Source organism: Camponotus floridanus, unplaced genomic scaffold, assembly GCF_003227725.1.
Source record: "Camponotus floridanus strain SB8 unplaced genomic scaffold, Cflo_v7.5 scaffold1, whole genome shotgun sequence".
NCBI lineage: Eukaryota > Metazoa > Arthropoda > Insecta > Hymenoptera > Formicidae > Camponotus > Camponotus floridanus.
Window position 1 is genome coordinate 9,361,614 of NW_020229214.1, and position 14,382 is coordinate 9,375,995.

Consider the following 14,382-nt stretch of genomic DNA (forward strand, 5'->3'; position numbering starts at 1 on the left):
TCAATTTTAATTCAATTATTTGTAAGCATTTGTTTTTGATTGCGAGATTGTATTAATATAATCGAAATGAAAGGGATGTTAATGAAAGATTTTGAATAGAAAATAGAACTAGCTCAAGTAAAAAATTTATCATTATTTGATTTTTAACATTTCATATTTGTTTAAATAGAAAATCTACTATTTATTTGATTTGAATATTATTACATATTTTAATAATGACATAATCACGATAATAATAAATTTGACAATAATGTTGAACAATATTGATTTGAATATACTTTCGTGAAATATCATGTATTATTTTTGTTTCATCGAGATGTTATTTTTCTTTTCGTATGTTTGTTATAAAAAATAGTTATTAATAAAATTTTTTAAAATATATCAATTACTTATTATATTTAAAAAAATAAAAAATATTTTCGAGATGGAATTTTATCATTGATATAATCTTACATATATAAAAATATTATTCATACATATTTCAACTACATAAATTTGTCAGAAACATTAAAATTTCAAATTAATATAATTTCATGCATATATATTATATATTTCAACGAAAATCATCGGTATTATTCAAGAGTTATTATAATTATGCGACAAGTAAAATTTTTATACAAATAACTTCTCTGTTTTCAGTATTTTAATCAAAATTTTATTAAATTATAATCATTGTTATAATTAATACGATTTGATTTATTTAAAAAAAAGTATAGTCTAATTATGTAACAAGAATGCTTCATGTTTGATGTAAATTAACTGACGCAAAAAAGATTAATATATTTTGTACATTTTTGTTTATAAAATATATCGAGTAATAATAGATTTAATATATATAAAATAACAGACGTAAAATAACAGATTTAATCAAATTAACTTAATTTAATTTAATTAATCTTTCAAAGATATTAAGAGATGTAAATTAGAATAAAAGACATACATAAATACATACTAAAGAAGTTGAGAATATTTACAAAACGCGCAGATAGTATCTAATCGATTATGTATTTTCTTATCGTAATTCATCATAACTTCCATATGTGAATAAAAAAGCATATGTATATACCTATTTATGTATATACTTATGTATATATTTATATATTTATATATGTTTTTATTCTTCTAGAAGTCGTTTAATCTCTCTTGTTCTTTATGCTATATATAATCATGATTAATAACTTCTCTCGTCTAAGCATGTTTCTATTTGAATGCTTTGGAAGATATTATGTAGTTATACGATATTTCAATATAATATCTTTACTATAAGATAAAATTAATATTACAAGTCAAATTAAATGAAATGCATATTTTGTACATTAAATGTTCAATTTTACAAAAGAACATCATGCACACACGACAAAGAGTCTATTTAATTTCTAAATACTGAAATATTTCTAATATATATGTCAATTACAGCTATGACGAAATAATTTGATTGAATAGCCTGTCATAACTAGAAGGAGACATACACAACCTCCAAGAATGCAGTTGTAACAGTTTGGCGAGCACGCAGGTAAAACCAGCATTATAATCTATCCTGACACCCGTATCCTGAGGATAGTATCGAAAATCAGAAAACATATCCTTTTCATCAGGTCCGGAAACTAGAGCACCATAAAGAAAGTGCGGATTCTGTATATTATTTTTATAACGGAAAAATTCGCACCGATCGTGTGAGTACCGTTTGGTCGGACAAGAAGATGCAATATGATGCGGCTGTGACGGATTACGAGCACCATATCCGACCACGTAACTACTTCCTAAAAATTGAACAAAAGTAAAAAAAATCCATCAAAAATAAAAAAATATCGAGTCAATCTATAGAAACCAATAAAAGAATATTATTATTATGTAACATATAAGCGTCGAATACAAACGTAATTTCTTTTTGAATACAAGATCATTTTTATTCAAGTTTTACCTAGTTTGAAACCCAGTATATAATCAATCTGTTCTATGGCAAATTTATAATATTGATGTGAGGAACCAATTTCATAATCCGCAGCTTCCAAGCAAATAAAGGCTATATTAGCGGCATGAGAAAGAGTACCTAATTTATCGATATACAAAAGACCCCTAGGCGTGCGTGTCTGGTTATGCACTGAGAAGTTGCAAAAATCGATAACAGCTTTTTTATATTTCAACTTTCCTGTTAATTGAGCCAGCAACACCTACGAAAAATTAAAAAAAATTATATTAACCACAGGACAAAAAGCTAAAGATACTAAATAAGACGAGATACCTTCCTATTTAGTAAATTATTATTCATAATTTATTTTGCAATCGAAAAGATCTTAATTTAAAAAATCTAAAATTGTCTACAAAATTAAAAATCTTGTCGATCTGAGAAATAAATTATCAAGCTAAATATATAATAAGAATCATGTAAATACATAAATAAGTTATTGAAGAAAGTCATTGTACCTGAACTCCGGCAATCTTGTTGTTATAGAAAAATTCATTCGGTCGTTTCTCGAGATGGAAATCCTGGTAATGATTTTCGGCATCATTGAGATAATCGAAATGTGGTTCCGCCTTATGGATCCAAATAGCAGCCCACGCTAGCTCGTCGCCGTAATCAGTGTTATTAAATAATTTTCTTTTTATTTTCCTATTGTTGTAAGTTTCATATTCTATCTCATCTGGTATCCCTTTGTGCACAAAAAAGCCACGATAACGTTTGGCCAAATTGTAAATTTCTTTCGCATGCTTGAGACATTTGGCGCTATACTCGGGATCGACTTTTCTGAAGACGATACTCGCAGCTGCTAGAGCTGCTGCTGTTTCGCCGGCGACATCAGAGCCTACGATCGATTAATTACACATCAAGCAAAATAAATGCAATAACTTCGTATATAATAAATAAATCGAATAATTACATGTAAAAAATACATTATACATTTACATGTATCCCACAATATATTTTTTATTTATCTTTTTATCTTCTAAATATATTATAAATATTTTTTATGTATAGATTTATTCACATATATACCAGGATGTTCCGGATCAATTTTGTAGGCTCGTCTCTTCGTATTTAGTATCTCCTCGGGTCTCCCGTAAAAATCTTGAATCAAATAAAATTCGCCTACTTGTGCATACAATTCGTTCTCCTTTACATGACATTTGATGAAGTAATCGGTAGCCCATTTGATAGCTTTACGAATTTCGTCGAGTTGATTAGCGATGTTAAAAGCTCCCGGCCAACTGACCGCACCCCAAGCCAAAACTGTCGTCGTGAAAGCCATTGTGAAACCGACCTTTACAAAATGAAAACCTGAACAAAGAGAACAAGCGAGATATTACGCGAAGTAAATTGTACGTTTTTCATTGTCTGATAAATTATTGTATCGTCATTAATCTGCCAAACAAGAATACATTTTCGTATCATTCCTTTTATAAATATTTACAAATTTAAATAATTTTATTGAATAATAATTTTTCTGTTCTTTTTTTCAATTCTCCAAGTGATTTAATGGTTTATTACCATCATAGTATCCTCCAGTTAGATCCTCACCCTCCAAACCAACGTCATGCAATGCAGAATCGCCTCGCCATGGGATCCTATTCTCTTTTGGTAATTTCCCAGAACGCTGCGCTTCATAAAACTGCAATGAACGATTCAGGACTTCGCCATACACTGTCTTGTAGTCGTCGAAACTTACTCCCTCCATGTAATTCATATAATTTAAACGATATATTTTATCATAGGTTAGGGTAATTATTTCTCTATACGTTGCGGTAATCAATAATGGCAGTAGAATCTGTCGACAAATAACACATTAACAGGCGCTTAATATCATTATCGAATAGCAAAGCGTTCTAAGAACATGTGTAATGATGATTTTACAGTGTACCGAAAAAAATGTAAAGCAATGTCGTGTAAAGTCTTAAATTTTGCATATAGTCTACAGTCTTATCATATAATCCGATGAAGATTTACGTAGTAGTAAGTAAAGTCGATTGCTCGTATTACGAATTGAAAACGCGATAAAGAAAATTCTCGAGCGTGGTGCTAAACATTTCCAATTTGGATGGACGATAGAATTTCAATGATTTTACATTGCATAACGCCATGAAACTAATTCACGACGATAATAAAATAAATATGAGAATTAATATTTCTTGATGATCACTTTCTTGGCTGATTCAATTTACGTAAATTTTTCGAAAAGTAAAATATTGCGACCGTATCGATTGATTATAAAAAATCTACACAGAATAATGCCTATAAAGAAAATTTCTCCATCTCGGATCTTCTTTCTTTCTACTTTAATTGGGTGTCTTTCCGATAAAAAGTTTTTCCGATTTATTTCGAGCAAAAGAGTATCAAGTAATTTTTTTCAAACAGATACAATGTACATAAAAATTCAAGTGTATTATAAGTACATGTATTTAAATGATCGCCGATATTGACAATTTGACAGCTAGACAAATTTTCGTTAATATATGTGTTGTCAGATAAAAGTCTTAAAGAAAGGTAATATAGATAAGATTCACACCAGATAATTTAATTTGTCAAGAATTATACTTTTTTACTAGAGCAGAAGGAATTTGAAAATTGTTTAATTTATTAAATTTTTGTTATCGACAAATATAATATTTTTTTCTAAATAAAATCACTAAAAAATATCATTTCTCGAATTATTAATTTATATTGCGCAATCGTTATAATTTAAGCGAATTTTATTTTCTGTTTCTCCTTCGATTATTTTCATCATTTTATTTAAATGTATGTCTAAGACAAAACCGTCACAAATCTATTTCATGAATATGAGACATCGATATGAGAAAGAACAGAATTTGGAAACGCGTTTGTTCCTGCTTCCTCGTTGCCAAAGCGTTCTTCAACTTTCCAAGAAATTCTCAGTTCGTCGACCGTGTAATTTCTGTACGATAAGCGTCAATAGCTTCGGCAAATATCAGTCTTATTGTAAATTCGTGTATTTCTATTGCATAAAAATATCTTTCGCGGAACGTTTTTAAAACATGCTCGAAGTTATTAAAGCGCATATAAATTTCGCTCAGCCGATTGCAAAGTCTGAAAAACGAATATATAATGGCAATAATATTATAAAAATAAATAGTAATAAGAACACGATAAGAAAAAGGTCGACATTCCGGTAAGATTTTCGTTAACATGAAAAAAAATATTACAAAAAAGAAACAATAATAATTCATCGAATATACAATTGTCACTTTTGAATATCATAAATTTCCATTGGTTAAAATTAGCAAATTATTAGTGATCATAGATTAATAATAAATGAATTAATAATGAAGGTTTTCAGAAAAACTTTTAAGAGTTTATTTTTTCCTGCAATTTATTACGCGTTTTTTTGCACTCTCCTGTCTCTCCTTCACGCACATTTTTTCACACGCAACGCATGTTCAAACATTCTAGCGCGACAATGCAACAACCATAATTAATATATAATTTCGAATCACAACATTAACGATTATTGACAAAAAAACTCACCGTGACGTAGACAAAGAGACTGAATTTCATTTTGTCGTTGCGATGCTGTCGTCCCGGAAGATCTCTAAAATCAAAAATAGATAACAATTTCCATAAATATTCCAATTATTTTATAAATATTATTATTGAAGAATAAAGTCTACAGCAATTATGAATTAAATAAAACAATAAACCTGAGAAACTGAAACGTTTTATGTATTTCAATAAATTTTTATTAATTCGATAAATAAATGCATTTTTTCGACAATTATTATTTTTATTTGTAAAATGAAAAAATTGACGTAAAACGCGAGTAGTATTTTAAAATAATATCGAAATTTAAACTCACTGCAATTACAAATTCATTATCTGTTGGCCAAATTTCTAATCCATTTACAATGTTTCGATCTCGACGAAAACACACGAGAAATTGAAAGATCTCAAATTTGGCAATCGAAGTCTTTCTGTTTCCTCTGTTAAGTCTTTGTGTTTATTATGTTTTATTATGTTTTGCCGACAAATTCAAACTTCTCGAACCGTCGGTTTTTATACCTATAACGGAACACAACAATTTATATTGGCTCTATTTATATTCTATCCCTTTGTACATACGTTTAACGTGATTATTCCAATTTTTTATTATCTTGTTTCGTTAATTTTCTGTACATTTATATATGTAAAAGAATTTTTAGAATTCATCCATTCTCATAAATTCGACATATACGGAAAATCGATTAACTTATGTTCTATACATATGCATAATTTTCGCGCGTAGCTTTTATTGAATTGAATGAGTTCTTATTGAATAAATTCTTATTGAATCCTTTTTTTGATCGTTCCACTTCGAGATAAATTAATGATTAGCAATCAGCAGCATCAGTTGTCGTCAAAAAGACATTTTTTTGTTCTGTAATTCATACACTTCACGTCTTACATCAAGGATTCCGAAATTCTACCTTTTCTCACATGCGACTTTAATTATCAACTTGTTATTATAACATGTAATAATGTATAGATTTTTTGTCAAAGAGATTTTTTTCACAAGAAATGAAAAATATATGTATTTGTTATTGTACGAATCGTTTATATAGAATATGGAGAATTTGCGCAACAATGCATCTATGAAGAGAATCTATTTTGGAAAATTAACGATAATTTATAAATATTAACGAGAATTTATTCAATTTTAATTCATGTATTTGTAAGCACGTATTTGATTGCGAGATTGTATTAATATAATTCTCGAAATGAAAGGGATATCAGTGAAAGATTTCGAATAGAAAATAGAACTAGCTCAAGTAGAAAATTTATCATTATTTAATTTTTAACATTTCGTATTTGTTCAAATAGAAAATCTGATATTATTTGATTTCTGAATATTATTACATATTTCAATAATGATAATATAATCACGTGTGAATAATGATAATAAATTTGATAATAATGTTGAACAATATTAATTAGAAAAAACGTAATTTAAATCGTCCACACTAATTTAAATCGACACAAATTACGTTCTTTTATTTTCTACTGGCGACATTCAAGAATTTAATATTATTAATATTGATTTGAATATACTTTCTTGAAATATCATGTATTATTTTTGTTTCATCGAGGTTTTCTTTTTCTTTTTGTATGTTTGTTATAAAAAATAGTGACCTTATTAATAAAATAATTTTTATATAAAAATAACTTCTCTATTTTCGGTATTTTAAACAAGGTTTTATTAAATTATAATCAATGTTATAATTAATAGGATTTGATTTATTTAAAGAAAACAGTATAGTCTTATTATGTAACAAGAATGCCTCATGTTTGATGTAAATTAACTTATATATCGAATATAATATATCGAATATACATATAATCATAGATTTAATATATATAAAATAACAGACGTAAAATAACAGATTAAATCAAATTAATTTAATTTAATTAAATTAATCTTTCAAAAATATTAAGAAATGTAAATTAAAAAAAGACATACATAAATACATACTAAAGAAGTTGAGAATATTTACAATACGCGCAGATAGTGTCTAATCGATTATGTATTTTCTTATCGTAATTCATCATGACTTCCATATGTAAATAAAAAAGCTTACATATATACCTATAAATGTATATACTTATATATATTTATAAATGTATATACTATATATATATTTATATATTTATATATGTTTTTATTCTTCTGGAAGTTGTTTAATCTCTGTTTTTCTCTATGCTATGTATAATCATGATTAATGACTTCTCTCGTCTAAGCATGTTTCTATTTGAATGCTTTGGAAGACATGCTATTATACGACATTTCAATATAATGCTATCTTTACTATAAGATAAAATTAATATTACAAGTCAAATTAAATGAAATGCATATTTTGTACATTAAATGTCCAATTTTACATAAGAACATCGTCCACACACGATAAATAGTCTATTTGATTTCTAAATACGGAAATATTTCTATACATTTGTCAATTACAGCTATGACAAATTAATTTCATTGAATAGCCTATCGTAAGTAGAAGAAGACATACGTATCTCATAACAAAGCAGTTGTAACAGTTTTGCGAGCACACAAGTAAAACCAGCATTATAATCTAACCTTACACTCGTATAATCACCGTCGTGTCGATTATCAAAAAAGTCATCATTTTCATCAGGTCCGGAAACTAGAGCACCATAAAGAACCTGCGGATTCGCTATAGTTTGGTTATATTCTTGCAATCTACAGAACTTTGGTCTATCCGGACAAGAAGATGCAATATGATGCGGCTGTTGCGGTGAATTAACACCATATCCGACTACGTAACTTCTTCCTAAAAATTGTACGAAAGTAAAAAAGAATCCAACAAAAAGAAACAAAATTCGATTTAATCTATATAAAAACCTAAATAATTATTATTATTATGTAGAATATAAGCGGTGAGTACAAACGTAATTTCTTTTTGAATATAAGATCATTTTTATTCAAGTTTTACCTGCTTTTAATCCCAGTATATAATCAATCTGTTCTTTGGCAAATATATCATACTGATGCAAGGGACCAATTTCATAATCCGCAGCTTCCATGCAAATAAAGGCTATATTAGCGGCATGAGAAAGAGTACCTAATTTATCAATATACAAAAGACCCTTAGGCGTGCGTGTCTGATAATACATTGAGAAGTTGCAAAAATCGATAATAGCTTTTTTATATTTCAATTTTCGTGTTAATTGAGCTAGCAACACCTACGAGAAATTAGAAAAAATTATTTTAACCGAAAGACTAAAAGCTAAAGATATTAAATAAGACGAGATATCTTCTCATTTAATAAATTAATATTTATAATTTATTTTGCAATTGAAAAGATCTTAATTTAAAAAATCTAAAATTGTCTACAAAATTAAAAATCTTGTCGATCTGAGAAATAAATTATCAAGCTAAATAAATAATAAAAATTATATAAATAAATAAGTTATTGAAGAGAGTCATTGTACCTGAACTCCGGCAATCTTGTTGTTATAGGAAAATTCATTTGGTCGTTTCTCGAGATGGAAATTCTGATAATGATTTTCGGCATCATTGAGATATTCGAAGTGTGGTTCCGCCTTGTGGAGCCAAATAGCAGCCCACGCTAACTCGTCACCGTAATCAGTGTTATTGTAAAATTGTTTCGCACTTTTTCTATATCTTTGTACCGTTTCGTGATAAAAGCCACGATAATGATTGGCCAATATGTAAAGTTCTTTCGCATGCTTGAGACATTTGGCGCTATACTCGGGATCGATTCTTCTGAAGACGAGACTCGAAGCTGCGAGAGCTGCTGCTGTTTCGCCGGCAAGATCAGAGCCTACGATCGAATAAATACAAATCAAGCAAAATAAATGTAATAATAAAGAAATCAAATAATTGCATGGAAAGATGCATTATGCATTTACATACATATCTCACAAAATATTTTGTTTTTATTTCTTTTTTATGTTCTAAATAAATTATTTTTAAAAAATATATTTTTTATATACAGGTTTATTCACATATATACCAGGATGTTTCGCATCGATTTTGTAGACTGGTCTAAAGGTGTTACGTGACATGTCTTCGGGTCTTCCGAAAAATATTTCATTCAAATCAAATTCGCCCACTTGTCCATACAATTCGTTCTCGCTTATGTGACATTTGATAAGGTAATCGGTAGACCATTTGATAGTTTTACGAATTTCGTCGAGTTGATTAGCGATATTAAAAGCTCCCGGCCAACTGATCGCACCCCAAGCCAAAACTGTCGTCGTGAAAGCCATTGTGAAACCGAACTTTACATAATTATGACCTGAACAAAGAGAACAAGCGTGATATTTCGCGAAATAAATTGTACGGTTTTTCATTGTCTGATAAATTATTGTATCGTCATTAATCCGCTAAACAAGGATACATTTTTGTATCATTCCTATATAGGCGTTTACAAATTTAAATAATTTTGTCGAACAATTTTCCTGTTATTTTTTTCAATTCTCCAAGCGATATAGTGGTTTATTACCATCATAGTATCCTCCGGTTAAATCTTCATTCTCCCAACCAGAGTCATACAATGCAGAATCGCCTCGCCATGGGATCCTATTCTCTCTTGGTAATTTCCCAGAACGCTGCGCTTCATAAAACATCAATGAAAGATTCAGGACTTTGGCATAATCGTCCTCGACTTGCTTAACATCTACTTCAAAGGCATTTATCCTATACGTTGAAGTAATCAATAATGCCAGTAGAATCTGTCAACAAATAACACATTAACAGGCACTTAATATTATCATCAAATGGCAAAAGCGTTCTCCAAGAGCATACATAATGATGATTTTGCAGTGCACGTACACCAAGAATAATGCAGAGCAATGTCGTGTAAAGTTTTAAATTTTACATATAGTCTACAGTCTTATAACATAATCTGTGCGATCAAGGTTTACGTAAAATAAAGTCGATTGCTCGTAATTTTACGAGTTAAGGAAAGCGATGAAGAAAATTCTCGAGCGTGACGCTAATCATTTCCAATTCAAACGACCAAATTTTAGCGATTTTGAACGACGATAATAAATATAAGAATTGATGTATTTTGATCATTTTATAACTTTTATCACTTTTCTCGACTGATCCAATTTACCTCAATTTCTCGAAAAGTAAAATATTGAGTATATTGTGATTGTATTGATTGTAGAATGATGCATACAAAAAAATCTCTATTTCGAACCTCGTTCTTGTTCTTCTTTTTATTACAACTAGAAATCTAGTTCCCCATTTTATTTCGAACAAAACTATCGAATAATGGACTTTAACAGACACGATGTACATAAAAATTCATATGTATTATAAATACATGAATGTATATGAATGATCGATGTTACAATAGTTTGAGCTAGAAAAATTTTCATTAAAATCCGTTATCAAAAGTCTTAAAGGAAGATAATATAGATAAACGTAGGATTCAAACCAAATAAAAGTAATAATTAAATTTTTTTATGAGTTATCTTTTTTAATTAGGCCGAGAGGAATTCGAAAATTGTTTAATTTGTTAAATTTTTGTTAACAAATATTAGTTTTTTTTAAATAAAATCTTTGAAATAAGAAATATCTCTCTCAAATCGTCTCTCAAATTATTAATTTATATTTCTCAATCGTTATAATTTAAGCGAATTTCTTTCTTTCTTTTTCTCTCTCGATTATTTTTGTCATTTTATTTAAATATATTTCTAAAACGAAATCGCCACGAAATAACTAATTCATGATTATGGGAAACCGATATATCTGAGAAAAAAGGAAAGAGTATGTTTAGAAGTGCGTTTGATCCCGCTTCCTCGTTGTCAAAACATACTTCAGCTTTCCAAGAAATTCACAATTCGTCGACCGTGTAATTTCTGTACAAACGCCAATAAGCAAATATCGGCCTTATTATGAATTTCTATATTTCTATTTGCGTGAGAAATTCTTTCGTGGAGCGTTTTTGAAACATATCCGAAGTATATCGCGTATAATTTCGCTTCGCCGATTGTAAAGTCTGAGAAACGATTATAATGGCGATAATATTAAAAAAGTAAATAGTAATAAAGACAGGCTAAGGAAAAAACAAAAAAAAGTCGACATTCCGTTAAGATTTTCGTCAACATGAAAAAATATTACAAAAAAAGACAATAATAAATCATCGAATATACAATTGTTACTTTTGAATATCATAAATTTCCGTTGGTTAAAATTAGCAAATTATTGAATTAGTGATCATAGATTAATAATAAATGAATTAATAATAAAGGTTTTCAGAAAAACTTTTAAGAGTATATTTTTTCCTGCAATTTATTACGCGTTTTCTTGCACTCTTCTGTCTCTCCTTTACGCGAATTTTTCCGCATGTTCAAACATTCGAACGTAATGTAATGTAACAGACATAATTCCAAGTTGCAACATCAGAGATTATTAATGAAAACGAACTTACCGTGACGAACATGACAATGAAGCCAAGTTTCATTTTGTCTTCGCGATGTTGTCGTCCCGAAAGTATTAACACGACGTGACGTGACGATCACGTAAATTTAAAAATTTCACGTGTGATATTGTCTATCTTGACAAGACATCGGCGTGAATCTGCACAGCGTATTTCGCGCGAAAGCGTTGCACCTTCCTTTGCAAAGCGCACGTTTGTTATATCTCTCTAAAATAAAAAATAGACATTAATAAATTTTCCTAAATATCCAATTATTTCATAAATATTATTATTGAAGAATAGTCTATATTGTCTATAATTATGAATTGAGTAACAAAAATAAACCCAAGAAACTGAAATAAATTTCGATAAATTTTTATTAATTCGATAAATAAGTATATTTTTTTGATGATTTATACTTTTATTTGCAAACCGAGAAAATTAACGTAAAACGCATAATATTTTAAAATAATGTCAAAATTTAAACTCACTGCAAATTCTTCATCTGTTGATAATTGGAATGCGCTTACAACGTTGTGATTTCGACGAAAACTCATGAGAAATTGAAAGATCTCAAGTTTGGCAATCGAAGTCTTTCTGTTTCCTCTCTTAAGTCTTTGTGTTTCTTACGTTATATTATGTTTTGCAGACAAAGTCAAACTTCTCGAACCGTCAGTATTTATACCTACAACGGAACTCAGCAATTTATATTAGCTCTATTCTTATTCTATCCCTTTGTATATACGTTTAAAGTATACGATTATTCCAATTTTTTATTATTTTGTTTCGCGAATTTTCTGTACATTTGTATATGTAAAAGAATTTTTAGAATCCATCCATTCTCATAAATTCGACATATACGGAAAATCGATTAACTTATATTGTATACGTATGCATAATCTTCGCGTGTAGCTTTTATTGAATTGAATGATTTCCTATTGAATAAATTCTTATTGAATCTTTTTTTGGTCGTTCCACTTCGAGACAAATTAATGATTAGCAATCTGCATCATAGTTGTCGTTAAAAAGACATTTTTTTGTTCTGTAATTCATACACTTCTCGTCTTACATCAAGGTTTCAAAAGATTCTATCTTTTCTGACGTGCAATTTTAATTATCAATTTGTTATTATAACATGTAATAATGTATAGATTTTCTGTCAAAAAGATTTTTTTCACAAAAAATGAAAATTATATGTATTTATTATTGCACGAATCGTTTATATAGAATATGGTGAATCTGCGCGACAATGCATCTATGAAGAGAATCTATTTTGGAAAATTATCGATAATTTATAAATTATTATTAACGAGAATTTATTCAATTTCAATTAATGTATTTTTTTTTATAAGCACGAATTTGTTTGCGAGATTGTATTAATATAATTCTCGAAATAAAAGGGATATCAGTGAAAGATTTCAAATAGAAAATAGAACTAGCTCAAGTAGAAAATTTATCATTATTTAATTTTTAACGTTTCGTATTTGTTCAAATAGAGAATCTGCTATTATTTGATTTCTGAATATTATTACATATTTCAATAATGACGTAATCACGTGTTAATAATGATAATAAATTTGATAATAATGTTGAACGAGATTGCTTTGAATATACTTTCGTGAAATATCATATATTTTTGTTTCATCGAGATGTTCTTTTTCTTTTCGTATGTTTGTTATAAAAAATAGTAACCTTATTAATAAAATAATTTGTATATAAAAATAACTTCTCTGTTTTCGGTATTTTAAACAAGGTTTTATTAAATTATAATCAATGTTATAATTAATATGATTTGATTTATTTAAAGAAAACAATATAATCTTATTATGTAATAAGAATGCCTCATGTTTGATGTAAATTAACTAACGCAAAAAAAAATTAATGTATTTTGTTCATTTTTGGTATATAAAATGTATCGAGTATACATATAATTATAGATTTAATATATATAAAATAACAGACGTAAAATAGCAGATTTAATCAAATTAACTTAATTTAATTTATTTAATTTTTCAGAGATATTAAAAGATGTAAATTAGAATAAGACATATATAAATACATACTAAAGAAGTTGAGAATATTTACAATACGCGCAGATAGTATCTAATTATGTATTTTCTTATCTTATAATTCATCATGACTCCCATATGTAATTAAAAAAGCATATCTATAAATGTATATACTTATATATATTTATAAATGTATATACTATGTATATACTATGTATATACTATGTATTTATATATTTATATATGTTTTTATTCTTCTGGAAGTTGTTTAATCCCTGTTTTTCTCTATGCTATGTATAATCATGATTAATGACTTCTCTTGTGTAAGCATGTTTCTATTTGAATGCTTTGGAAGACATGCGATTATATGACATTTCAATATAATGCTATCTTTACTATAAGATAAAATTAATATTACAAGTCAAATTAAATGAAATGCATATTTTGTACATTAAATGTTCAATTTTAC

At 28.0% G+C, this 14,382-nt stretch overlaps 2 protein-coding genes across 2 annotated transcripts; both read right to left on the bottom strand.

Moving 5' to 3' along the window:
- Window positions 1-1,336: 1,336 nt before the first annotated feature.
- LOC105249698 (endoglucanase A-like) lies at window positions 1,337-5,917 on the bottom strand. Its single transcript, XM_011255353.2, has 7 exons — window positions 5,808-5,917; window positions 5,480-5,543; window positions 3,488-3,764; window positions 2,996-3,277; window positions 2,425-2,804; window positions 1,922-2,171; window positions 1,337-1,760 (listed from the first exon to the last, which is right to left on the bottom strand). Exons 2-7 carry the CDS (start codon window positions 5,507-5,509, stop codon window positions 1,417-1,419), a joined length of 1,563 nt encoding a protein of 520 aa, XP_011253655.2. The 5' UTR covers window positions 5,510-5,543; window positions 5,808-5,917; the 3' UTR covers window positions 1,337-1,416.
- Window positions 5,918-7,861: 1,944 nt separating this feature from the next.
- On the bottom strand, window positions 7,862-12,526 carry LOC105249697 (endoglucanase 10-like). The gene is made up of 7 exons (XM_011255352.2): window positions 12,396-12,526; window positions 11,917-12,132; window positions 9,979-10,207; window positions 9,487-9,771; window positions 8,942-9,294; window positions 8,443-8,692; window positions 7,862-8,280 (listed from the first exon to the last, which is right to left on the bottom strand). Exons 2-7 carry the CDS (start codon window positions 11,947-11,949, stop codon window positions 7,946-7,948), a joined length of 1,485 nt encoding a protein of 494 aa, XP_011253654.2. The 5' UTR covers window positions 11,950-12,132; window positions 12,396-12,526; the 3' UTR covers window positions 7,862-7,945.
- Between the last annotated feature and the right edge of the window lie 1,856 nt (window positions 12,527-14,382).